General features: G+C 36.3%; 1 protein-coding gene across 6 annotated transcripts in view; it reads left to right on the forward strand.

Annotated features, from left to right (window-relative positions):
* Positions 1-5,510: 5,510 nt before the first annotated feature.
* Positions 5,511-26,609, forward strand: part of FAM151B (family with sequence similarity 151 member B) — a 46,897-nt gene continuing 25,798 nt past the window's right edge. For 5 of the 6 annotated variants that reach the window (XR_006203622.1, XR_006203629.1, XR_006203628.1 and 2 more), the window contains exons 1-5: positions 5,511-5,715; positions 7,656-7,781; positions 10,281-10,446; positions 18,838-19,055; positions 22,286-22,421. Coding sequence is in view for 3 of the 6 variants with exons in the window: in XM_042942324.1 (XP_042798258.1) it covers positions 5,691-5,715; positions 7,656-7,781; positions 10,281-10,446; positions 18,838-19,055; positions 22,286-22,421 (671 nt within the window). In the remaining 3 variants the exon portion in view is untranslated. The other variant, XM_042942341.1, reaches the window with a different exon arrangement.

The raw sequence follows: 26,609 nt of genomic DNA on the forward strand, positions 1-26,609 counted from the left end.
GAATGGAAAGGTAGAAGTCTTCACCAAAGAAAGAGAAGCTATAAAAAGAACCAAATTGAAATCTTATAAGTGAAAAATACAAATAACAAAAAATTTACTAGAGGGTTTTAATAGAATAGAGACAACCAAGGGAAGCATCAGCAAATTTAAAGATACATCAGTAGAAATTATCCAGCCTAAATGACAAAGGGAAAAAAAGGCTTTGAGACTTATGAGAAAATATCAAAAGGCCTAATATTCATGTTATAGGAGTTGCAAAAGAAGAGGAGAAAAGACTGGAAGAAAAAAACATTTGAAGAAATAATGGCTGGGGTGTCTGGGTGGCTCAGTCAGTTAAGCGTCTGACTCTTGGTTTCAGCTCAGGTCATGATCTCATGGTTCATGAGTTTGAGTCCAGCATCAGGCTCTGTGCTGAAAGTGTGGAGCCTGCTTGGGATTCTCTCTCCCTCTCTCTCTGCCCCTCCCCACCTCTCAAAAATAAATAAACATTTAAAAAAAAAAAAGGATGACTGAAAATTTCCAAAATGTGGTGAAAGACATAAATTTATATACGTTTACCTAAAATTATATTTACAACAGTTCTACTGGCATAGAAAATGCTAAAAAGTTAAAAACCATACCCAGGCACATCATAACCAAACTGATGAAGTAAACATAAAGATCTTGGAAAGAGCCAGAGAAAAAGGACACTGCACATTTTTTGGAGAACAAAGATTTGAATTATGTTGTATTTCTTACCAGAAACCAGAGAAAGTGGAACATCACTTGTAGAGTGCTTTAAAAAAACAAAGCAAAAACAATTATGAACCCAGAATCCTTTAACTAGTAAATATATCCTTCAGGAATCAAAGTGAAATAAAGACATTTTCAGAAAAAGAAAAATGTAAGATAATTCACTACCAGAACTTCTGTAAAAGAAATGGTAATGAAAATTTATAGGGAAGGGAAATGATAGAAAAGGGAACCTTGGAATGCCATGAAAGAAGGAACAACAAAAATGGTAATATTTAATAAATAGAAAGGACTATTTCTTCACCTTTTAAGTTTGCTAAAATATGTATAACTGCTGAAATAAAAAATATATAACACTGACAGGATGTTCACCATATATAGATCTAATACATAAGAGAACTACATCCTAATGGGAGGATAGTAAAGGGACCTATATGGTTGTAAGGTTTCTATATTTTACTTGACGTGACAAAAATTCAAAGTAGATTGCAAAAAGTTTGGGATGCAATAATCTCTAGAGTAATCACTAAACAATATACGCATGGAGATTTACTTTTTAAAAGTCAATATATAAATTAAAATGAAATTGTGTAAAATAAAAAATTCAAAAGTGGGACACTTGGATGGCTCAGTCGGTTAAGCATCTGACTCTTGATTTCGACTCAGGTCATGATCTCATGGTTCGTGAGTAGAAGCCCCACACTAGGATCTGTGCTGACAATGTAGAGCCTGCTTGGGATCCTCTCTCTCTGAGCATCTCCCACTCATGCTTGCATGAGCACTGTCTCTTTCTCAAAATATCAAAATATGGGGACAAAGAGAAACAACACATTCTGTCAAAATAAGTGTGGTTCCAGAAGCTCTCACTGGGGCTATAGCAGCGAGTCGTAGAGAAAGAGAGACACCGAAGCTTTTGCATTCCCAAATCACTGGGAATAAAAGGTAATGTTCTGAACTGTAAGTGGTTTTAAAAGCTTAAAGTAAAAGGAGGACTTTGTGGACAAGTCAAACTAAGAGCCTGATATTCAGGATAAATTCTAGAAACAAAGTAGAGTACTCAAAGTTTAGTCTCACAATAGTTGACTTAAAGACTAAGAGTCACAGTTAAAATAAATCTGGATATATCCTATCATTATGAATCCGCTTTTCTAAAAGTTTCAGTTTTATTATCCCCAATTAATATGCTCACTGTTTTTCTATTATTAAATGGTGGCAACTGTGTAAAAATTAAAACAGATTATTCTGTCTTGAAAGTTCTGTACCACATTGACCTTAACCTTCTCCATAATAGTAAAATTTGGTAGATTCTTATTCAGAATCTCTATACTGTAAGTATATAGTATTTTTCTAATTGTTTTAGGTCATGAAGAAACTAAACTCCCTCCCCAAGGGAAAAACACACATAAACATAAAATTCTGCATAGAATTTAAGGAGATACCATATTTATTAAACAACAACAACAACAACAACCCTGACTTCTAAGAGAAATTTGGAAAACAAACTAAAATTAAAGTCTTACCGAAAATAAGATACTACTCTAAGCCACAATTCCTGCCTCATCTCACACTTTAAAACAAATCTCCTCAGGATATTCACATACCCCATCAAAAGCTATTTTATTTATTTATTTTTAAATGTTTATTTATTTTTGAGACAGAGAGAGACACAGCATGAGCAGGGAAGGGGCAGAGAGAGAGGGAAACACAGAATCCGAAGCAGGCTCCAGGCTCTGAGCTGTCAGCACAGAGCCCGACGCGGGGCCTGAACTCATGAACCATGAGATCATGACCTGAGCCGAAGTTGGACACTTAACCGACGGAGCCACCCAGGCGCCCCAAAAGCTATTTTCTTTAAAAACAACAACACTTTGGCAGCCTTCAGACTCAAAATTATTAATGTTGCCAGGAGGATGAGCTTGGGTAAAAAAGTAAAAATTTGTAAGTTATTGAAGTATCTGTCTTATAAATTTTTTTTTAACATTTATTTATTTTTGAGACAGAGAGAGAGTATGAACGGAGGAGGGTCCGAGAGAGGGAGACACAGAATCCGAAACAGGCTCCAGGCTCTGAGCTGTCAGCACAGAGCCCGACGCAGGGCTCGAACCCACGGACAGCAAGATCATGACCTAAGCCAAAGTCGGATGCCCAACCGACTGAGCCACCCAGGCGCCCCAAAGTATCTGTCTTATAAAAGAAGTCCTTCTCACAGGCAGAAGAGCTTTTGGAGACCACTGCCAGGGTGATCATAAGAATCTTTAACACTCCTCTGTGACAATCTGCAGTTGTCTGTGTCAATTTGACTTGCAAATTATGCCAATCATTTGTATATTTATGTATATATATGTATATTTATGTATATATATATATATATACACACACACACACACACACAAGTGCTGAGTGGGAAATAACCAAATTCTAAGGCCAGCTACACTCTTACCCAAGAGTGAGTTATGTATACTGAATCAAAGGTCATGCTCCCCTGATGGCCTCATCTTATTCCGCTCCTCTACTATGTACGATGTCACCACTTCTACCCAGACTGGGTTACTCAGAACTAACAATACACTATTTATTCCTATTTATTTATATCATCAAAACCATCTCTAAACTCTCAGATCAATGCCCATTTGTTACTTTCTAATCTCATAAGTTTCTATGTATCTGCTCTCCTTTCCTCAATGTATCATATACCCTTAACTCGTGAAACCTTTCCTTTGTGCCAAAAAAAGCAATTAGATACATATTTGGTACGAAAATTCCCATTCAAAAGTAGAGAAAATAGTATGATGATGCTCCATGTACCGATCCTATAACTCAGATTCAACAATTTTCAAGATTTTCCACTTTTGCTTCATCTATCCCTTTATTTCTTTGCGGGAGTGTCTTCAACCAAATCTCAGACATCATCATTTCATGCTAAATACTTCAGTATGCAGCTCTAAAAAATGGACAGTGAACAGTAATTTTAATTGAGTCAGTAATTATAAAATGTATGAAAATATTGACCTAATACCGTGACCAATAGGTGATAAAAACTTTTGAACTGCAACTGATACCATCAAGAAAGTGAAAAAAGCACCTACAAAATGGGAGAAAATATTTGCAAATCATATATATTAAGGGGCTTGTAGTCAGACTTTATAAGAAATTTTTATAATTCAACAAAAAACCCCACAAACAACCCTATTAAAAATGAGCAAATGATTTGAATAAACCTTTCTCCAAAAAATATATATATAGTCAATAAGCACTTGAAAATATGGTCAACATTATTAATCACTAGGGAAATGCAAGTCAAGACTAAAATGAGACAATACTTCATTTTCCACTTGGATGGCTGTCATTAAAAAAAATCAACAGATAGCAACAGATAGCAACAGACAGCATTCTCTGTTGAGAATGTAGATAAATTGGAACCCTCATACATTGCTGGAGGGAATGTAAAATGGAGTAGCTGCTTTGAAAAACTGGCAGTTCCTCAAAAAGTTAAACATAGAGTTACCGTATAAACCAGTAATTCTACTCCAAGAGAAATACCTTCCACATACTTCCACACAGAATCTATACATGAATGCTTACAGCAGCTTAGTCATTAGTAGCCAAAAAGCAGAAACAACACAAATGTCCATTAACTGATGAATGGTCAAGTGTGAAATCTACCAACAGTGCAATTTTTCTAGGTCATGAAGAATAAAATACTGATGCGTGCTCCAATGTGGACGAAGCTTGCAAACATATGCTAAATGAAAGAAGCCAGTCACAAAGACCATTACCTTGTAGGATTCCATTTATATGAAGTGGCCAGCATAGGCAAATCCACAGAAACAAAAATAAGATTTATGGTTGCAAAGGGTTGGGGAGGAAATGGAAAGCAGCTGCTTTGGGGTGATCAAAATGTTGATTGTGGTGCAGTTGCAAAATTCTATGAATACGCTGACTTGAACACTTTAAATGTATAACTTTTTTTTTTTATCATTAGGGAAATGCAAATCAAATACGAGTCAACCAATTATATATCTCAAAGATCTTTTTTTTTAAAGACCACTGAAATCATTGAAATTTACTGTTTTCTGAAACTCTCGAAATCTTTTTGATTCAGTTAGAGAACATCCAGAGAATACTGAAAGCCTGACTGAAGACAAATTGAAATAGTTACAACCCAAGTGTGAAAAGACTAAAAAGATATAAAAATCTGCAGTGCTGCCATTCGTGTTATGCGTAGGTGATGTGTTGTTATCTTAATTTGACAACTGAGTTGTATTAGGGTCACAGGACCCGAAAATGGCAGTGCTATGCTGCTAACTCAGATCAGTCTGACTCTGCCTGAGGTCTTTTTCTAGCTTCAGCGTCGCTGGCGCAAAGTAGGGAGTTGAGGGCAAAGAAGGTAGTGGGTAAGAGAATACAGTTGTTAGTGTTTCCTGAGTGAACACTAGTACAGAAGAAGAGGGAGAGAAAACTTGCAAGTTCTCACTTCTAAAATCCTTGTGAAGCAACGCTCATTTTTATGGAGAAATGATTCCATGTCATTTTAGGATGGCACTAAAATAAAAAATATATATATATCCAACTTTAAAAAATCGTACCCCATGCAAGTGACTTCTTTCAATCTCGGCGTTTCATCCTCTGCCTTCCTGACGTAAAGTTCTTCAGAAGAACAACCCGTTTTCCCACTACCTTTCAAAAGAGCAATTCGCGCGACACTTGGACCGCGGACACCAGAGCGGAGACTGCGCGCTCGCGCAACTAGAGCCTCAGTCTCTGCGCGTGCGCACCGCTTCCCGTTCTCCTTCCGCCTCCGACTGGGGAACCTCGGCTCCGGCGCTCTGTGGGCCGTAGGTGGCGGCTCTTTTGTTTACAGTGTGTTGTTTGTTGAGTCGCGTTTCCACGCCACCTGTGACGGTCAGCGGCGGTTGCCCACGGCTCAGCGCCTCCGCGGACTGCGGCCGGTCGTTGCCATGACAGCGACCGCTGGGGGCCCTGGTAAGCGCGGATCCGGCCTTTGTGGGTCCCTGAAGGGCTTCCCTCGATTGGCTCGCAGTCCTGCACTTGGGCGTGGCGCCTATGGTTGGAGCGTTTTGAGAGACTCCTCTGATAGCACCACTGTCTTTTCCTGATGGAGGTCCACTTCCTCAGTGCGCCCACAACGGAGTGGCCTAGAACTTTGGTTCCTCCTGTGGGCCTTGAAAGAAAAGCCGATGGGATGGCCAAGAGTAGCAAGAATATTGCACCCTTTCTAAAAAGGTTATTTTCTAAAAAGATTATTTTCACTTTTGCTATTACAAACAATGTTATATCAAATATCCTTGTACCAAATGTGTCACTTACCACATATAGGCATATTTATCTATGGCATAAGTTTATGAAAGTGGAATTTCTGGGTAAATGTATTTTTCTTTTTTTTTTTTATTTTTCTTTTTTAAAAGTCTTTATTGAGATATAATTTACAAAAAATACAACTCATTTATTTAAAGCATACAATTCAGTGGTTTTTAATATATCAGAGTTGTGTAACCATCACCACAATCAATTTGTGGTGAGCTGAAATCAAGAGTCGGACGCTTAACGGAGCCACCCAGGCACCCCTAATTCAAATATTTTTAAAATTGCTGCATATTTTCTTCTGAGTCTAAAGAGTGTGTGACTGTTGCATATACTAAATAGAACCACATGTTTGGGGCCATAGTGGATGCCATAGCTAACTCTCACCTTTATTGTATAGCCCGATATACAGAGTGGTTGCTAAGTTCCATGCATGTTAGTTAGAACTTCTCTTTATATGTTCCTCCATTCTCTAATCAAAATTTACTTTTTCTCAATGTCTTATTGGAAGTTTCTGCTGGTTATTTTCAGGTTTTTAACTATTGTTAGGCAGAGTTAAGAAACAAATAATTAACAGAAGATATAAGCTCATGCAGAAGGAATTTGCAGGCAATTGATAGGCACTAAAATGTTTAAATTAATATATAAGAATTATGTAACTATTTTTCTCACTGTTATATTGGGATATTACACAGTATGGAGTAGATTTGGATTCAAGTATTACAGTCTTGGTTAACTCACATATTTTAATGCTTAATAGAAAATCTGGATATCCAAAAAGTAGTTGATGGATATGGGAATTATGTATATTTGTACATGGTAAACAAATCTATAAATAATAGCTCAGGAATTTAGTCACTGATATAAATTTTGCCCACATTCATAATCCCAAGGTGCATATGCTTAAATGTATAGCTTAAGATTCTAAATTGTTAATATAAATATAGAATGGGGCCTCTGGTGGAGAAAACAATTAAGCTGTACACAGTTTAAAAGGTTTTAATACAGCTTTTTTTAAAGTTAATATAATTATTTTGAGAGAGAGAGAGAGAGACAGAACCCAAATGTCCATTGATGGATGAATGGATAAAGAAGATGTGGTATACACACACACACACACACACACACACACACACACACACACTGGAGTATTACTCAGCAAGCAAAAAGAATGAGATCTTGCCATTTGCAACTACATGGATGGAACTAAAGGGTATTATGCTAAGTGAAATTAGTCAGTTGGAGAAACACAAATATATGACTTCATTCATATGAGGACTTTAAGATACAGAACAGATGAACATAAGGGAAGGGAAGCAAAAATAATATAAAAACAGGGAGGTAGACAAAACGTAAAAGACTCTTAAATATAGAGAACAAACAGGTTTGCTGGAGGGTTTGTGAGAGGGGGAATGGGCTAAATGGGTAAGGGGCATTAAGGAATCTACTCCTGAAATCATTGTTGTGCCGTATGCTAACTTGGCTGTAAATTAAAAAAAATAATAAATTATTAATAAAAAAACCCAACACTCAAGATCCTAAAAGAAATGTTTAATTCATAAAAAACAATCCTTTTTTTTTTAATATAAATGTCATTTTAGGATCTTGGAGTGAAAATATACTAGAATATTTTCTGAGAAATAACCACATCACAACAGAAGATGGCGCTGAGATCATCTGGTATCATGCTGCTAACCACAAGGCACAGGTGAATGAGGCACTGAAAAGTAAGTCAATAGTTTCTTGTATTCACATTGCATAATAGATTAATTCCACTCTTTTTTTGGTATCTGGGCATATTTTCAGGTTTCAAAGACTTAGAAGATCAAAGTGTAAATTCTAGGCCGACATAAACATTTTTATAAGATATCTCATTTTGTTTACAAAATGAACAAATTTCCATAATGGAAGGATTTTCTTATTTTCCAGAAGTGGACTTGCCTTTTCTGTGTCTGTTTGAAACTTTCAATGTATTTACATTTCCCTATATACTGTAGTGATTGGAGTAAAATTTTTGAGGTCACTGTTGTATGTCTTACATATTTTTGTGTCTTTCATAGTGTATTAAGGAAAGGGTCAATAAATATTTGTTGAATGGATGGATGAAGCCTTTGTATACTAATTTATAATTAATGTCCTTGGTCAGTATTTATGCTTAGGCTAGAAACTAAGACTTTGGTTTACTAACTCAATCTATAATCATCTGTATCTATATATCTATATCTATACCTATAGATATCTGTATCTATCACTAGTCTATATCTATATATTGTCTATCTAGTCTATATCTAATACCTAGACCTACACCTACACCTACACCTACATCTTCATATCCATCTATATCTATATCTTCCTTCTTTATAGATGAACATGATAGCAGTTTTTTCAGCCTTTTCCTAAGAAGTACTCCTCTTGGCTGCAGCAGCACAAGAGACTGAAAGCATATAACGAGAGAGGTCTGGGGCATAACTTGAAGTGACCCAGTACAACAAGGAAAATTCCTCAGTCCCAAGTTTTGCTATAAAAATCTATGCATCTTTTGCATCCTACTCAATTGTGTATCTGGATAATGTGTCTGAATATATATTTATTTTATTGTAAAGATACTGTTTTAAATTGTTATCCTTTGCTCCTCAAAGGGAGGAGCTTTGGTTTAATATTGAATCCTTGATACCTAAAACAATACCTAACACATAATAACACACAGTGATTCTTTAATAAGTGAATTTTAGCAAAAGCAATGCTTCAGGAAAAAAGCTGATTAGTGGTTTCCAGGAACTGGCCAGAGCAGAAAATAGGGAGTGAATGCTAATGGATACAGGGTTTCTTTATGGGATAATGAAATTTTTCTGGAATTAGATAGTGGTAGTGGTTGTACACCATTCTGAATATTCTAAAAATCACTGAATGGTATGCTTTAAAGGGTGAATTTTATGGTATGTGAATTATATATCAATTTTTTTAAATGGAAAAAAAAAGGTGAAACTTCTGTTTACAGACAATTGGTTGTATATGTAGAAAATCAAAGTTTCTTCAGATAAATGATTGTAAGTCATGAGTAAATTTAGAAAGTCTCAGGATACAAAGTCAAAACAAAATAAATTTTAATTCTATGTAATAACTAAAAATTTAGAAAAATCTTTAAAATTTTCAATTCATAATAGTCTGTGTGGAAATCTTTTACTAGAAATAATCTAATTAAATATGGATACTTTACTTTTAAGTGTGTTTTAAAAATGCTGATGGAAAGTCATTTCCAATTGCTGGCAGTCTGATGTTGACCTGGGAATTTTTCATAGGCTACTTAGTGTTCAGATAATGTCCTTTTTACATTCGGTTTGGTAAAACCAGAGAGCTAAGTTTTATAGTTTGGGAATGCTCTTCACAAATCCCTTTTTTAAGCCATGGCTAGTTTCGTAAATTCTTGTTAGTCCAAAGGAGAGGAGACAGACAGCCTCCTGCAGACATGCATGCTGTATTTAACTGGTTTTCTCATTTCTTCCAGAATATTTAAATGTAGTATAACTATTATTAATAGAGCTGTTTCAGTTTGATTAACTTGTAAAACTGGGTTTTTAACAATATCATGACTTAAAAAAAAAAAACAAAGTACAGGAGGAGAAATGTAAAAGTACCACCTGGTATTACACTGTCAAAACATCCAGATCACAGACTAATGATCACAGACTAATGATCACAGACTAATGTTGTAACATTTCAGCATGTATATTTTAAACACATTCATTTTAAAAGATACGTTGGAAAAAAATGGAAAACGATTTAAGTCTTTTTGAGGAAAAAAATGTGTTTTTTTTAAGCCTTGAAAAAAGCCTTTGTAACATCTTTAGGAAAAGTGTGACTATAATAAATATCTGTAGTTTCTAATTTGAGGAATGAGAAGATAAAAATATTATTTTTATTCTCAGAAACGTCAACAAACACTTATTAATCCTTGTTTTCTTTGCTCATTTTGCTATGTCCTGGGAAGAAATTAAATACTGTAACAACAGTGTAAGAGCTCTATGACATAGGGAAAGGCATTTAATTCTTCACCACCTGTTTGCTCATCTGTGAAACAAACATGTAAAGGCCTAGCACTTAGTACCTGGCACTTAGTAGTTACCCAGTAAATGTTAGTTTTTATTCTCCTCAACAGGCTCCTGAATATGACATCTTCTGCAGTCCTTATTTTATCAGCATTAACTTAAGTTCTTTTATTTGGACAGGTCCTGCTCACATGATAGAGGCTGATGTCCTTCTTCCAAGTGATGGATCAGAATATAGCCAACCAATCATGGCCCATCCTCCTGAAACAAATAGTGATAATACTTTACAGGAATGGCTGACTGAAGTTATAAAAAGCAATAAAGGCATCAAACTGGATTTTAAGAGGTATTTGTATAAACATTTTCAGTTTTTTAGTTGTTATAAAATAACAATGGAAAAAAAGGATTAATAGCATCACATATCTGTGCTTGACTAATTTTAAATTGAAAATAGAATTGTAAACTAATATGTTTCAAGAATGGACCTAAGACCCATTGAGTTGTTTAATAAGATTGTTTCTTGGAAACTCTTTGAAGATAAAATTAATTTTTACAAAGGAATTTATCATAAATTACCATTGTGATAATAGAATGGTAAATTTAAAATGCTACTTTCATTAAAAAGTGGTCTGAGACAGAGTTGGCAGTAGTTTGAGAAGTTAATGCATATCCTACTTGATTTATATTTGTATATGGGGAATTATCTAGAAGTCTTTAATAATCCAAGAGTTCTTTAAAAATAATATTTGGAAGTATTGATAATGAAGGGCAAGATTAAGTGTCATTTCCTTTCCGGTGGCTATCATGGGAAATTTTACTTTTGTGCCATTTTGGCTATATAAAAATTATAAGTAAAGCCAGGAATATATTGTGATACCACAAAAGCTCACCATAAGCCCCATGAAGGCGACTGCTAATGAAAATCTAGGGTTTGTGGTAAATATACCTTATCTCTGAACAATATTTTTAAATGGCATTTTCTTAGGAAATTAATAATGATTTGGAAATCTTACTAATAGAATTATCAATATGACTCTAATCATTTGTTGTAGGGCTAAATGTACCAGTAAACTTCATTATACTGTTGGTGAATGAAAGAGCTATGTTAAGATCTTAAAGTTTTTAGAGTGGTGAATGGCCCAAACTCTATTTTATTGACAAAGAAACTTAGTCCCAGAGAAGTTAAATGATTGACCCAGGGACAATAGCTAAACTTGACAGCTGAGCTAGGATGAGATCCAAGGTATAGTGTTCTCTGTACCATGAAATAAAGCGTTTGATCTTTAATGTTTGGTGATTCAGAGTTTTAGCACTCTTTGCCGTTTCATGTGTATGTTTACTATTGCCTACTGAATTGTTCTCTCTAATATATTCCTTGGCTCTTCACCAGTCAGATCAACCGATTCATTCCTAGCAGCTATCCAAAAGGGCTGAGGCACTAAAAAAAAGATTTTTCAAATTTTTTGGTCATAACATATTTGAAGGGGAATGAATTTATGGACATTTATAGTGTGTCAGACATTGTTCTAAGAGCACTAAATGTGTTCATTTATTTAGTCCTTATAACAATCCTAGGAGGTAGCTTATTGCTATCATCCTCATTTTCTTGATGAGGGAACAAAGGCAGAGAAGAGTAAGTAGCCTGCTTGTTGTCACATAGTAGGAAAGCTACCAGCCTGGCTGAAGAATTCACACTGTGAACCCAAACTCTGTACTACCTCTGTAAAAGTAGCTGAATAACCTATTAGTTAAATTTTACTAGTTCTTATTATATGCTTTTAAGTTACTCTGTTTGGTATACAAATAATAATTAAATGTTAAAATTTTATGTGTAAGTTTCCTATAGAATGTAATTTTAAATGGTTTATTGTGTTTTTTGTGATTGATGATTTTTATTTTCTCATCCCCAATTTCTAAACAAAGTTAATAGGTAAATAGGTATGATACTCAGAAGTTTGACTTACAAATAACTTTTTAGGAAAAAAACCTATCCTATAAAAACAAAGTTCATATTCTTCCTAGGAATTTAAGTAAGTACCACAAAAGGGAAATTTTAGGTGGTATACTGATCAGAACTTCCCTCTTCAAGTGATCATCTTGGCCAGCCTTTGTCAGGTTTTGTTTTTTAAATATATGAAATTTATTGTCAAATTGGTTTCCATACAACACCCAGTGCTCATCCCAAAAGATGCCCTCTTCAATACCCATCACCCACCCTCCCCTCCCTCCCACCCCCCATCAGCCCTCATTTTGTTCTCAAGTAGCCTTTGTCAGTTTTTTATGAGACACTTAATACATGTTAGAATTGAGAATGTTAGCCACTGTTATTTCTAATTAGAATTACATGGTATTGCCAGCGTTACCTTGATTTCAAAAGCAAAGACCCCACTAAAAAGGAGAACTAAAGACCAATTTCCCTGATGAACATGGATGCAAAAATTCTCAACAGGATACTAGAAAACAGAATCCAACAATACATTGAAAGAATTATTCACCATGATCAAGTGGGATTTATTCCTGGGCTGCAGGGCTGGTTCAATATCCGCAAATCTATCAATGTGATACATCAAATTAATAAAAGAAAAGATAAGAACCAGATGATCCTCTTAATAGATGCAGCAAAAGCATTTGCCAAAATACAGCATTTCTTGATAACCCTCAAGAAAGTAGGGATGAAGGAGCATACCTCAAGATCATAAAGTCTCTATATGAAAGACCCATAGCTAATATCATCCTCAATGGGGAAAAACTGAGAACTTTTCCCCTAACAGGAACATGACACTACTGTTATTCAACATAGTGTTGGAAGTCCTAGCCTCAGCAATCAGACAACAAAAAGAAATAAAAGGCATATAAATTGGCAAGGAAGAAGTCAAACTTCCACTCTTTGCAGATGACAGGATACTCTTACATGATATTCTACTCTACTTTTGGGAAAACGCAAAAGACTCTACCAAAAAAACTTCTGGAACTGATACATGAATTCAGAAAAGTCACAGGATATAAAATCAGCATTCAGAAATCAGATGCATTTCTATACACCAATAATAAAGCAGCAGAAAGAGAAATCAAGGAATCTATCTCATTTACAATTGCATTGAAAACCATAAAATACCTAGGAATAAACTTAAACAAAGAGGTAAAAGATCTGTATGTTGAAAACTATAGGCAGCTTATGAAAGAAATTGAAGAAGACACAAAAAAAATGGAAAAATATTCCATGCTCATGGATTGGAAGAACAAATACTGTTAAAATGTTGATATTACCCAAAGCAATCTACGTATTTAATGCAATCCCTATCAAAATAACACCAGCATTCTTCACAGAGCTAGAACAAACAATTTTAAAATTTGTATGGAACCATAAAAGACCCCAAATAGGCAAAGTAAAGTTGAAATAAAAAACCAGGGGCTCCTGGGTGGCTCGGTTCATTACTCATCCAACTTCAGCTCAGGTCATGATCTTGTGGGTCATGGGTTCAAGCCCCGCATCGGGCTCTGTGCTGACAGCTCAGAACCTGGAACCTGCTTCAGATTCTGTGTCTCCCTCTTTTTTTGCCCCTCTCCTGCTTGTACTCTGTCTCTGTCTCTCAAAAATAAATAAATGTTTAAAAAAAAGAAAAAGAAAAAGAAAACCAAGCTAGGGGCATCACAATTTCAGACTTCAAGCCATATTACAAAGCTGTAATTATAAATACAGTATGGTACTGGCACAAAAACAGACACATAGATCAATGAAACAGAATAGAGAACCCAGGAATGGACCCACAAATGTATGGCCAGCTCATCTTTGACAAAGCAGGAAAGAATATCCAATGGAAAAAAGAGAGTCTTTTCAGCAAATGGTGTTGGGAAAACTGGACAGTGACATGCAGAAGAATGAACCTGGGCCACTTTCTTACACCATACACAAAAATAAACTCAAAATGGATGAAAGACCTAAGTGTAAAGACAGTAAACTATCAAAATCTTAGAGGAGAAAACAGTCAACACCTCTTTGACCTCAGCCATGGCAATTTCTTACTACACACGTCCCCTGAGGCAAAGGAAACAAAAGCAAAAATGAAGTATTGAGACCTCATCAAGATAAAAAGCTTCTGCACAGTGAAGCAAACAATCAAGAAAACAGTCATTACAAATGACATACCAGATAAAGGGTTAGTATCTAAAACCTATAAAGAACTTACCAAATTCAACATCCAAAAAACAAAGAATTTGGTGAAGAAATAGGCAAAAGACATAAACAGACTATTTTCCAAAGAAGACATCCAGATGGCTAACAGACACATGAAAAGATGCTCAACATCATTCATCATCAGGGAAATACAAATCAAAACTACAATGAGATACCACCTCATACCTGTTAGAATGGCTAAAATTAACAACTCAGGAAGCAACAGATATTGCAAGAATGCAGAGAAAGGGGAACACTTTTGCACCGCTGGTGCAAATGCAAACTAGTGCAGCCATTCTGGAAAACAGTATGGAGTTTCCTCAAAAAATTGAAAACAGAGCTACCATATCACCCAGCTATTGCACTAGTAGGTATTCATCCAAAGGATACAAAACTGCTCATTCAAAGGGGCACATGCATCCCAATGTTTATAGCAGCACTATCAACAATAGCCAAAGTATGGAAAGAGCCCAAATGTGCATCGACTGATGAATGGATAAAGAAGATGTGGTACATATATACAATGGAATACTACTCGGCAGTGAAAAAGAATGAAATCTTGCCATGTGCAATAACGTGGATGGAGCTGGAGTGTTTTATGCTAAATTAAGTCAGTAGTAAGTCTGTCAGAGAAAGGCAAATATCATATGATTTCACTCATCTGTGGAATTTAAGAAACAAAACAGATGTACATAGAGGAAGGGAAGGAAAAATAAGATAAAAACAGAGAGGGAGGCAAATCATAAGAGATTCTTAAATACAGAGAACAAACTGAGGGTTGCTGGAGGGGTGTTGGGTGGGGGTGGGCTAAATGGGTGATGGGCATTAAGGAGGGCACTTGTTGGAATGAGCACTGGATATTATATGTAAGTGATGAATCACTAAATTCTAGTCCTAAAACCCTTATTACACTGTATGTTAACTAACTTTAAAAACATACAAAAAACAAATTTACTATATGGATGTACTTTAGAGATACCACCTAGAATTAGAATCATTAAAGACTGAATTTGAATATGCTAAAATAAATTATTACATGGAATTAGTAGATTAATTGGGAGAAATGTATCATTTTGTAATATTTACAAATTTGTTACATGTTCCAGGCTAGGAACATGGTATGTTATTCTTTCAGGTATACATTATATATTGCTGTTGGGCCAAGTTCATCCTCAGTCTTTTTTTTCTTTTTTTTTCCAAAAATGTTATGACTTTTACTTGATATTTACTCTTCCAGAAGAATTTTATATTTATTTTATTCTATTTTAGAGAGAGAGAGAGAGAGAGAGAGAGAGAGATTGTGGGTGGGGGAGAGGGGCAGAGGGAGAGAGAGAGAATCTCAAGCAGGCTCTGTGTGGTGCTTGCTACGGGGTTCTATCCCACAACCCTGGCATAGCTACTGGAGCCGAAACAAAGAGTTAGATGCTCTACTGACTGAGCCACCCAGGCGACCCCAGAAGAATTTGATAATTGTTTCGTCAAATTCCAGAAAATAAAAAACTACAACAACAAAAACTTTTATTTTCCTTAGTAAGATTTTATGTTTTTTTTAAATATAGGTTTTGTTTTTCTTATTTAAATTTCTGATAAGGGGAAGTGGCATTACAATAATCTATATTAGCAATAATTAAAATATTTACATATAAAAAAAGAATACATGTATTAAATTCTTGTTTCATTATGTTCTGTGTCATAGCTCCTTATGGTTAACTGCACAGTGCTTTGCACATAGTAGACACTTAATATATGTTGGTGGATTCAATCTTGGGGAGAATACGCTGAGATTGTATATTATCTGATGGGAAACCATTATTCAACAGCCCTATATTATTTTACTAAATTGAGAAAGCCTAAGACTCTCCCTCCTGAATATAAACTAGAAATTAGTGTTTAACCCAACCTCCAAAGACACCAGATTTCTTAAGAAACCAGAATTCTTTCTGGAAAAAGAGATGTTGCCAGAGGTACATAGATTAGTTTAGGTTTTCCTCCAGATCCACCCATGAAGAGCAGAACCCCACAGTAACTTGGCTTCTCCTGTAGGCCTTGAAAAACAAGCTTTGGAGGCGCAGCTGCAAGTTGCTTGGTACCAAAAATAGGGGTGCCAGATCTCAGAATTGTGGTTTTAACATGGCCCTGATACTGTTTAAGGCAGAAAGCATTTAGGACAGAGAAATGACAGTCTCTAAATTAAAGTCTGCTAGGTCCAGCATTAGAGTTTATTACACAAAAATCTAGGGCCTCCATTTCAGGGCAAGAAGAATAAGCAAAAAGAAGCTCACAACATGGGGGCAGAGTAAAGAAAGACTGGGGGCTGGTTTTCAATGGTTTTAATGAACAGTATCCTTGCTCACTAATTAATTGGACCTAATAAATAATGAGGTTATCAGTTTCTCCCGTTACAGTAAGAGGCCTGAAAGGAGTGAGGTGAAGAATGGTAGAAGTATAGGCAGGAGGAGTCCAGTCCATTAAGAAAGTTGTAATGTGAGGAGAGGGTACTGAATGTTCTTCCCTCCGACAGGCATTTCCCAGAATCTTAGCCTCCCGTTGTAGTATTCACTAAAAGCTAATTTTCTTTTTAAATTTTTATTTAAATTCTAGTTAGTTAACATACCTTACAAAAAATGGTTTTGGGAGTAGAATTCAGTGATTCATCAGTTACATACAACACTCAGTGCTCATCATAACAAGTGCCTTCCTTAATGCCCATCACCCATCTATCCCATCCTTCACTCACCTCCTTCCATCAACCCTCATTTTGTTCTGTCATTAAGAGTCTCTTGTGGTTTGTTTTCCTCTCTTCTCTTTTCCCCCCCTCCCCTATGTTCATCTGTTTTATTTAAATTCCACAGGTGAGCGAAATCATATGGTATTTGTCTTTCTCTGTTTGACTCTTTCATTTAGCATAATATACTCTAGCTCCATCCATGTTGTTGCAAATGAGAAGTTTTCATTCTTTTGGATAGCTGAGTAATATTCCATGGTATGTATACCACATCTTGCTTATCTATTTATCTGTCAATGGACTTTTGGGCTCTCTCCATAGTTTGACTATTGTTGATAATGCTGCTGTAAACATTGGGGTGCATGTACGTCTTCGAACCTGTATTTTTGTATCCTTTGGTAAATACCGAGTAGTGCAATTGCTGGATCATAGGGTAGTTCTATTTTTAACGTTTTGTGGAACCTCCATACTCTTCTCCAGAGTGGCTGCACCAGTTTGCATTCCCCCAAACAGTGCATAAGGGTAAAGCTAATTTTCTTAGAAGCAAACTTAAAGGTTCAGAAGAGATTCAGAAGTATAAGTAGTGTTGTAGTTCAGTAAAGTTATCTATATTCTTAAAAAGTAAAATTTATGTAGGCTGATTGAAACCTTACTGTTTTAAAACCTATCGATGTCAGAATGGATGTAGAGAAGAAAAGAGTGAGGCTGCTTTTTTATTTAAAAGTAACTGAAGGGGCACCTGGGTGGCGCAGTCGGTTAAGCGTCCGACTTCAGCCAGGTCACGATCTCGCGGTCAGTGAGTTCGAGTCCCGCGTCAGGCTCTGGGCTGATGGCTCGGAGCCTGGAGCCTGTTTCCGATTCTATGTCTCCCTTTCTCTCTGCCCCTCCCCCGTTCATGCTCTGTCTCTCTCTGTCCCAAAAATAAATAAAAAACGTTGAAAAAAAAATTAAAAAAAAAAAAAATAAATAAAAAAAAAAAAAATAAAAAAAAAATAAAAGTAACTGAAATATAGTTGTCTCTAGTTTTAAGAAAAGATGCTTGTTTTTAATTTATTTTTAAATGTTTATTTATTTTGAAAGAGAGATGGGGAGAGGGCAGAGAGAGAGGGGGAGAGAGAGAATCCCAAGCAGGCTCTATGTTGTCAGCACAGAGCAAGATCAACTTACGAACCATGAGATCATGACCTGAGCTGAAATCAAGTCACATAGTTAACAGACTGAGCCACCCAGGCACCCCCAAAAAAGATGTTTATGAAATGAAAATGAAATCTGTAAAAGTTTGAAGAAAATATTATAATTTTACACTTTGCAATCAGTTTTAGAAACGTTTATGCATCCAAATTTATAAGAATACGTGAAGGAAAAGAGGCTCTTTTCTCTGAGGTCATGAGCCAGTATTAAAGACACAGTGCTTGGGTACACATTAGGTATTTTAATAAATGTGAATTTTCAGATTATAAATGTATCTAATTTTAAATCTTATTTATACATTCTCTTATGAGTGAATATTTGTGTATTTTCTGAAATTATTTTATACTGAGTGATCCTAATACAGAGATTTGAAACCTCAGTCTGTCTACAAATAGTGACATTATTCGTACATTTATAGTACCTTTCAGGTACCTTCATGAATAATAAGTATAAATCAGTGTTTTGAGATGTGGAATATGTTAACTTTCCCCTCTGGTTCTATGTGATCTTTGAATTTATTTAATTTAGGCATTATTGTATTATACTTTTATTAGGAAGCTGAGAACATTGAAAACAGTAGTCTCAAAGAACTTCTTTTTATTTTTACTTTAGGAATGTATCTTATTGACAGCAAACTATATTTTTAGTCTAGCAGCTGTGGAACCATCCATGATGCTCCTGGAAAATGTGAAGAGGCATCTGCAGCGTCCTGTGTGGATTAATGCTGATATTCTTCCTGGTCCAAATGGAAATAGCAGAGTAGTGGATGCAAAACCTTTTATAGACACAGTGACATCCTTCTTTCCAGATGTGACGTTTTCCCTGGGTTGGACAACAGGATGGCATCCTGAGAAAGTCAATGAAGGTAATAATTTTTAAAATGTATTTCTTTTTGATCAAATTAAAATCTACTTGAAATATAAAAATAACACTTCTCAGTACAAAACCAAAAACTTATTCCACAATCTAAGAGCCTAATGGAGAGAAAGGTCTGGTCCTAAAGGCATCTGTATGACTCTTCTTTCTTTTATTTCATATAGACACTGCATTCATTGGTGATATTCTGTTACCAAACTTCAATGGGAAATATTTATTTACAAGGTCTAGATTAACAAAAGCTGCCTCTTTATAAATTTTAAACATATCCTGAGTTGTCTATTTGAACTTGGAAAACATAATATACTCTTTTTACCTTGGAGCAAACTTCCTATGTCAGATGAAAGATAAAGAAGTAGTAACAAAAACTTAGCCAGTGATGTGAGGCCAGAAGTAAGGGGAGTGTGGTTGAAGAGCACAAGTTCTGTTCTGTAGACAGAGGGAGGCCTTTAAAAGTAGTTTGCTAGAACTTTGGCACCCTCATGTTCTCTTTGGTTGGACAGGGGAGTGAGAGGCCATGAGACTCTCCTCTAGTCTAATCCCTTCTTTCCTTTCACCTTTTCCCTTCAGGATGGACCTGACATTCAGATCATTTTCCCTGGTTAAAACTGACTATGCTATTTGGGTTCATCTTTCTATTTCTTCATACATACCTAGGTAGTGATTTCCAGATAAACAGTTCTCAAGAACCATGAAATCAGGACCTGACGGGAGATCAAGAGTCAGATGCTCAAGCAACCGAACCACCCAGGCGCCCAGAGATATTAGTCTTTATCCTGTGTTCACGGCATTCATTTTTTTTACTTATTTGCATTTATTGTTTTCAGATGTTAACTTTTTAGCCCAATGTAAGATTAGAGTAACTGCTATCAAGTGAGTAGTGACATTTAGGTTTAACCCCCTGGTCCAACAGTTAATAAGATTGAGAGAAAAAGCAATATGCTTTAACTTAATTCTAATTCTTTAATTCATTTTAATTTTATTAATTTCATTAAAGAATATTGCTTATAATTCAAAGTGTTTAAATAAGGTAAACTATAAACAGTTTAGTAACTTCCTTACTGATTCCAATTCCTTTTATCACTGTTTAGTATAATTCTGGCTTAACCTGATCCTTGAACTGAATAATACCATATCTGGGTTTGAAGTCATTGTGGTGTTGAATGTCTCCAGGCTACTTTTCTTTCACTGTCCTCTTGTCATTACCAACATGCACTTTATGCTCCCTTACTTGTTATTTCACAGATTTAGAAAAGAGAGTTAAAAGTTTATAGTCATGTAAATATAGCTTTTGTTAGCAGTCCCTTTTTCTAATTAAAAAGATATAGGGGCACCTGGGTGGTACGTTGGTTAAGTGTCTAACTGTTGATCTCAGCTCAGGTCATGATCTCACAGTTTGTGAATTCGAGCCCCACATCGGCCTCTATGCTGATGGTCCATAGCCTGCTTCAGATTCTGTCTCTCTTTCTCTCTGCCCCTTCCCCACTTGTGCTCTTTATCTGTCTCTGAAAATACATAAATAAATAAACAAAAAAAAATTTAAAAAACGATAGTTTTTCATATTTTTCAGGAAAGCAGAACTTTCCCCTTTTTTCATAAGGAGTTTAGCTGCTAAACTAACATATTTACTTAGGCTTTCTGTAAAATGTTCCTGTATTGACCAATACTTTTTACAGCCTGCTTGTGATAGAGTTTAGTGTTATTTAAAAAATAGAAAATTTTTTTCTGAAGCTTTTATAAATAGGCAAGTGTGTTTTCCACAATGTCTTAATAAGATTTAAAATGCATGTATAAAAGTCATTTTTACCACTATTTCTACTTCAGGTAAAATGTATAAATAATTTGGACTAGCCAAAAAACAACCATGAAGATAATTATTACTTAAAAATTTTTAAATGTTTTATTTATTTACTTTGAGAGAGAGAGAGAGAGAGAGCACGCACAAGTGGGGAAGGGGCAGAGAGAGAGGGAGGAAGAGACAATCCCAATCAGGCTCCACACCACCAGTGCAGAACCCAGGGTGGGGCTTGAACCCATGAACTGTGAGATCATGACCTGAGGTGAAGTCAGACTCTTAGTCAACTGAGCCACCCAGGTGCCCCGATAATTATTAATTAAATGTCTAGTACTTAGCAGCCATCTTTCTCTTGGAAAAGAATACTTAATTACACAATGGAAAATGTAAGTTTATAGAGACTATTAATGATGCAGATATACCTACGGGAAGAGCTTTAGAATCTTTAAGGTATAGTGTCAAAATTTGCTTTTTTTGTGCTTGAGAGATTAGTAAAACCTTTTTTTTTTAATGTTTATTTATTTATTTTTTTAGAGAGAGACAGAGTATGAGCAGGGGAGGGGCAGAGAGAGGAGACAGAATCTGAAGCAGGCTCCAGGCTCTGAGCTGTCAGCACAGAGCCTGATGTGGGGCTTGAACTCATGAATCGTGAGATCATGACCTGAGCCGAAGCTGGACGCTTAACCGATGGAGCCACCCAGGTGCCCCATAAAACCTTTTTAATATTTTAATGTTTTGTTAAATTTTCTCTTGGTCACTTGTGGCATGATTTTAGAATTAATTTTTTGTCGGGGCGCCTGGGTGGCTCAGTCGGTAAAGCGGCGACTTCGGCTCAGGTCATGATCTCGTGGTCCATGAGTTCGAGCCCCGCGTTGGGCTCTGTGCTGACAGCTCAGAGCCTGGAGCCTGTTTCAGATGCTGTGTCTCCCTCTCTCTGACCCTCCCCCGTTCATGCTCTGTCTCTCTCTGTCTCAAAAATAAATAAATGTTAAAAAAAAAAAAATTTAGAATTAATTTTTTTGTCTACATTTTCCACTGAAAATTTTTTCATGTATTAAGTGTTTTTTTAAGTCACTCTGTATCCAAACAGAAATTTTTATAAATTATCTGTGAATTTACCTATTTATAAGTAATTTAACTTAGTTTCTTATTTTTTTAATAAGTTTTATGTATTTATGTATTTTGAGAGAGAGAGAGTGGGCGGGCGAGGGGCAGAGAGAGAGGGAGACAGAGAATCCCAAACAAGCTCCTCACTGTCAGCAGGGAGCCAGATGCCGGGCTCAAACTCACAAAACCTGGAGATCATGACTTGAGCTGAAACCAAGACCCATAACCAACTGAGCCACCCAGGCTCCCCTAGTTTCTTATTTAATTGACTTTCAGTATTCCAGTTAGAAAAATGGAATTTCTTTCTTTAATTTCAGGTTACAGTTGGACAATGGTGAAAGAAATGGAATATATATGTAAGGACCTAAATCTGCCTGTAACATTTCCTGTCAGAGCAGCATTAGTTAGGCAGTCTTGTTCTCAGTTACTCTGGCTGTTAAAGAAATCAAACAGGTATGTATAAGTTTAACAATGTAGGATGTGCATGTGAGTACATGTGTAAGAGAGACAGAAAGAGGATGAAAACTGATTATGTAGACAGTGTGTATGAGAAAAAGATTGAGAGAGAGAATGAGCCCCGATTGTGAAGCAAGCAGATTCCCTCACTAGAATGAAACTCTCAGTTAACCTTAACTTATATAACATCATGTCTTTCACCTCTGTTCCTTACCAAAGTTTTTGAACACAGTAGGTGCCCAGTAAATGTCCTTTTTTAATGATGTTATATTCTCAAAAAGTTGTAAGAGGATAAAATATTTTCTCTTTGAATTCCATCCTAATTTCACAAGTTTTTTCTGTATCAAAATTTTATCTTTTTAATATGTAATAAAAATTAGTTGGACCACTATTAAAGTATACTATAAAGATACAAATATTGAAACAACTTTGATACTATCTTTTTAATATACTTGTCAGTAGAACAGCAGGGAAAACCCAGAAATAAACCCAAATCTATCATGGAACTTAGTTTAGGAGAAGCTGGCATTTCAAATCATTGGAGTAAAAGTTTAGTGTAGTGTTGGGAAAATAGGCCAACTCTGCAGAAAAGACAAAACTGGCACTGCTCCTAATCTTTTTTCCACAATAAATTCTAGGTGAATTAAATACTTGAAAATCAAACATTAAATACATAAAGAAAAAGCGTGATGTTTTATATAGTTTCAGAAAGGAGAATACCTTTCTTAGTAAGGCACAGAATCTAAATGCTATTGCTGACACAAAGTTACCAGAGAGAGAACTCTAATATATATATATTTTTAAAAATAGAGTTTTATTTGAGCCCAAATTAGGACAGCTGCCTGGGAAACACAATATTCACAGGGAAGAAAGTGCTCCAGAGAATGAACATGTTTACAGGGTTATATACTTTTTAACATCTTGTAAAAGCTCAAAAGATTATAGATTAGCGTATAGGCAGGAATCATGTGTTTTAAACATCATCAAATGAAGGGAGTAGAGGCATTGATCAATATCTCAAGGACAAGATGGTTTTCCTTTAGGCTGCTCATTTACAAAGCAGATGTATAATGCATGCCTGGCAGGCCATAAATCAGGCTTTTGGTTTGAACAAAGTTTCTGTACAGTCGTGCTGACTTAGAAGGAAATTTAAAATGGTTGCCCTTCAGAGGCCTTTAGAGAGTTTTTCCTTTCATAACTATAAAAGGAGAGTTTGATACATTTGAATACATAAAAATGGAAAGATTCTGGTAAAACTATCCTTGATGCATACGTTAGACTGATGTAAAGAATTCTAATAAAGAATTTTCCCAACTCATCCAGAAAAAACTCAGTTTGGTAATTTACTATATTAGAGTAAGGGAATCAGATACTCATACATTAAAGAAGTATTCACATTCCTGTGGATAGTGAATTTTTACTAAATACCTTTTCAGTTTCTGTGAAAATGATCTTGTTTTTTTCCCCAATATCTATTAATAAAATAAATTATGGCACTATTTCATAATATTGAATTATCTTCACATTTCCAGAATAAACCCCATTTGATCATGATATATTCTTTTAATATGCTGCTGAATTTTATTGATAAATTTTAGTTAGGAGGTTTGCATTTGAAAGTGAGACTGGTCTGTAGCTTTTTTTCTTTCTCAGTTTTAGGTATAAATGTCATGTGCATTTCAATAAAACTAAGAACCATTCCTTTTTCTTTGTGCTGGGATATTAAAAAAAACAACATTGAGGGGCACCTGGATGGTTCAGTCAGTTAAGACAACTTCTTGATCTCTGCTCAGGTCATGATCTCATGGTTCCTGAGGTCCAGCCCCGAGTTGGGCTCTGCGCTGACAGTGCAGAGCCTGCTTGGGATTGTTTTTCCCTCCCTTTCCCCCTCCCCCACTCACTCTGTCTCCCAAAATAAATAAATAAACTTAAAAAAAAATAAAACAAAACATTGAAATGGCCTGTACCTGATTTGGTAAACAATCCAAACCTAGTGTTTTGAGAAAAGATTAACTTGTACAACCTTTTTATTATATGGTAAGTGGTCCCTTGATTTTCTGTCTTCTGGGGGGCCAATTTTGATATACTGTATTTTTCTAGAAAATTATTAATTTCACCCAGGTTTTGAAGTTTATTTATTCACAGATGGCTCAAATAGCTTCGCATTCTTTTAATTTCTTCTGTTGGAGAGGAAGTATTCCTCTTTCCTTTAAGGTCCTTCTAGCTGGACTAAATAAATTGATGTGACAGAGAACAGCCGGAGAAAATCAAATTTAATAGCATACTTATGGGGAATCTACACAGACATTGAAAATCTAAAGACTGTGAGGCAACAGCAGGCTTACAGGAGCTGAGGAGGAGGGTAGGGATCTGAGGATACAAAGGGTCTTGAGAAAGACCATTAGTAGGAAGGTAGATGTTTGAAAAATAAATGTTACCCTATTATGTACATAAGTTTCCCAACTTGTGCTCTTTCTCTCTCTCAAAAATAAACATTAAAAAATTAAAATATTCATGATATATTATTTGGTACATATTCACATCTCTTTTATCTTAATGAAGAATTAATTATTAAAGGGGGGTCATACACTGTCCAGGGCCTGGCCCTTCAGGAGGTGTTTTTTGGAGAGTATGACTTGCTCTCTGTTGTTGTGACTTTGGTTATTTTATTTCCCTAGTCGTAGTGATGTTTTGGACCATCCACCAGGTGGGCTTTGATTTGTTCCTTGAAGTAGCCCTGTAAAGGAAAACAAACAGACAAACAGGAAACAAAAACACACATATCAAACAAAAACAAAAAACCTAAAAACTAAAAACAATCCAAAAGCAAAAAACCAGAAACACCAGCTACAAGTAAAGAACAGGGTGGAGGCGATACTGATGGAAGAGCACATAGAGAGAGAGAAATGACAGGGGCGGAGAAAAAGAAAAAATAAACATTGACCAGGCAGAGGGACTAAAAGCCTTAATCCAGAGAGAGAGAAAAGGAAAATAAGAAAGGAGGCAGGGAAAAAGAAAGGAAGATAAAGTTACCCAGACAGAGAAACTATACGGCTTGATTATTCCGGAGAGAGAGAAAGGAGTGTAAAGAAGGAGGTGTAGAACATGTATCAAGAGAATGGATTAAATATGTCTGTTTAAACAAACCAATAACCAAAGTACCCAGCCTACAGGAGGGAAGAGATAAGAGGGAGAAATGGGTTGGGGGGAGAATATATCTAAATAACAAGAATTGTTCTAGAATTAATCCAGGCTACGCAATAGTACTGGTCTGGAGGATGGAGCCGTCTGGTTCCACAGCGTCAATCCCACTCCAAAAGGTATGCAGTTACCCAGCGTTGGAGGGGCATGGTTTGGTGTCGGCTGGTCCCACCTCCACTGTGGGCTCCGCAGACGAATACCTGAGGCCCCACCTTGGCGGTGGTGGGAAGAAAAATGGCGGTTCCCAGTCTCTTCTCCATGACCCCGTGTGTCAAATCACTCCTTTGGAGCCATCCTCACTGTGCTGTGGGTGCAGACAAGACTGTCTCACTCCGCTGACTCCTTTGCCCCGGGGACTTGGCTGGGAGTTAAACTCCCGCTCAGTGCGCCCCAGTACTGGGTAAGCACCTCCCCATACGAGGTCCCGGCTGGTTTTGTCCTGTGCCGGAATCCTTCAGGGGAGGGAACCGGTTTCTCCTGCTGCAGACTGCACCCCGATCTACCGCTGAACCCGGGTGGCTCCCCTCTTCCCCAGGTGTGCGAGCGGGGCAGCGGGCCCCAATCCAAAGATGGAACCTGCAGTTAGAGATCCTCTAACCTGCAGTTAGAGATGGGACCCCTCTCCATCCCAGTCCAAGGTTTTTTTCCCTTGTCCAGATACAGCCCTACGCTTCCCCAGCTGCTTTCTCTTCCCTATGTCTGTGGGTAGAAGGGGATCCCTCCCCTCCGTGCCTACACCGCCCGTTTTATCTCCCACAGTTCGCAATCACCCACCTATGGTCTCTCAAGTTGTCCTGATTTCTCCCGGGTAGACTCAGTCTCTTTTCCTCCCAGACTCTTCAATGAAGAGTTAATTATAAGTTTATTATTAAAAGGTCTTGGTCTGTTGATTGATATTTTACCTAAGCTCACATTGTCTTTGGCCTGAATACTTGGCCATATACTTTTTTGAAAAATAAATTTATAGTTTTATTTTTCATTCAT

The sequence above is a fragment of the Panthera leo genome, chromosome A1, assembly GCF_018350215.1.
Source record: "Panthera leo isolate Ple1 chromosome A1, P.leo_Ple1_pat1.1, whole genome shotgun sequence".
Classification (NCBI taxonomy): domain Eukaryota; kingdom Metazoa; phylum Chordata; class Mammalia; order Carnivora; family Felidae; genus Panthera; species Panthera leo.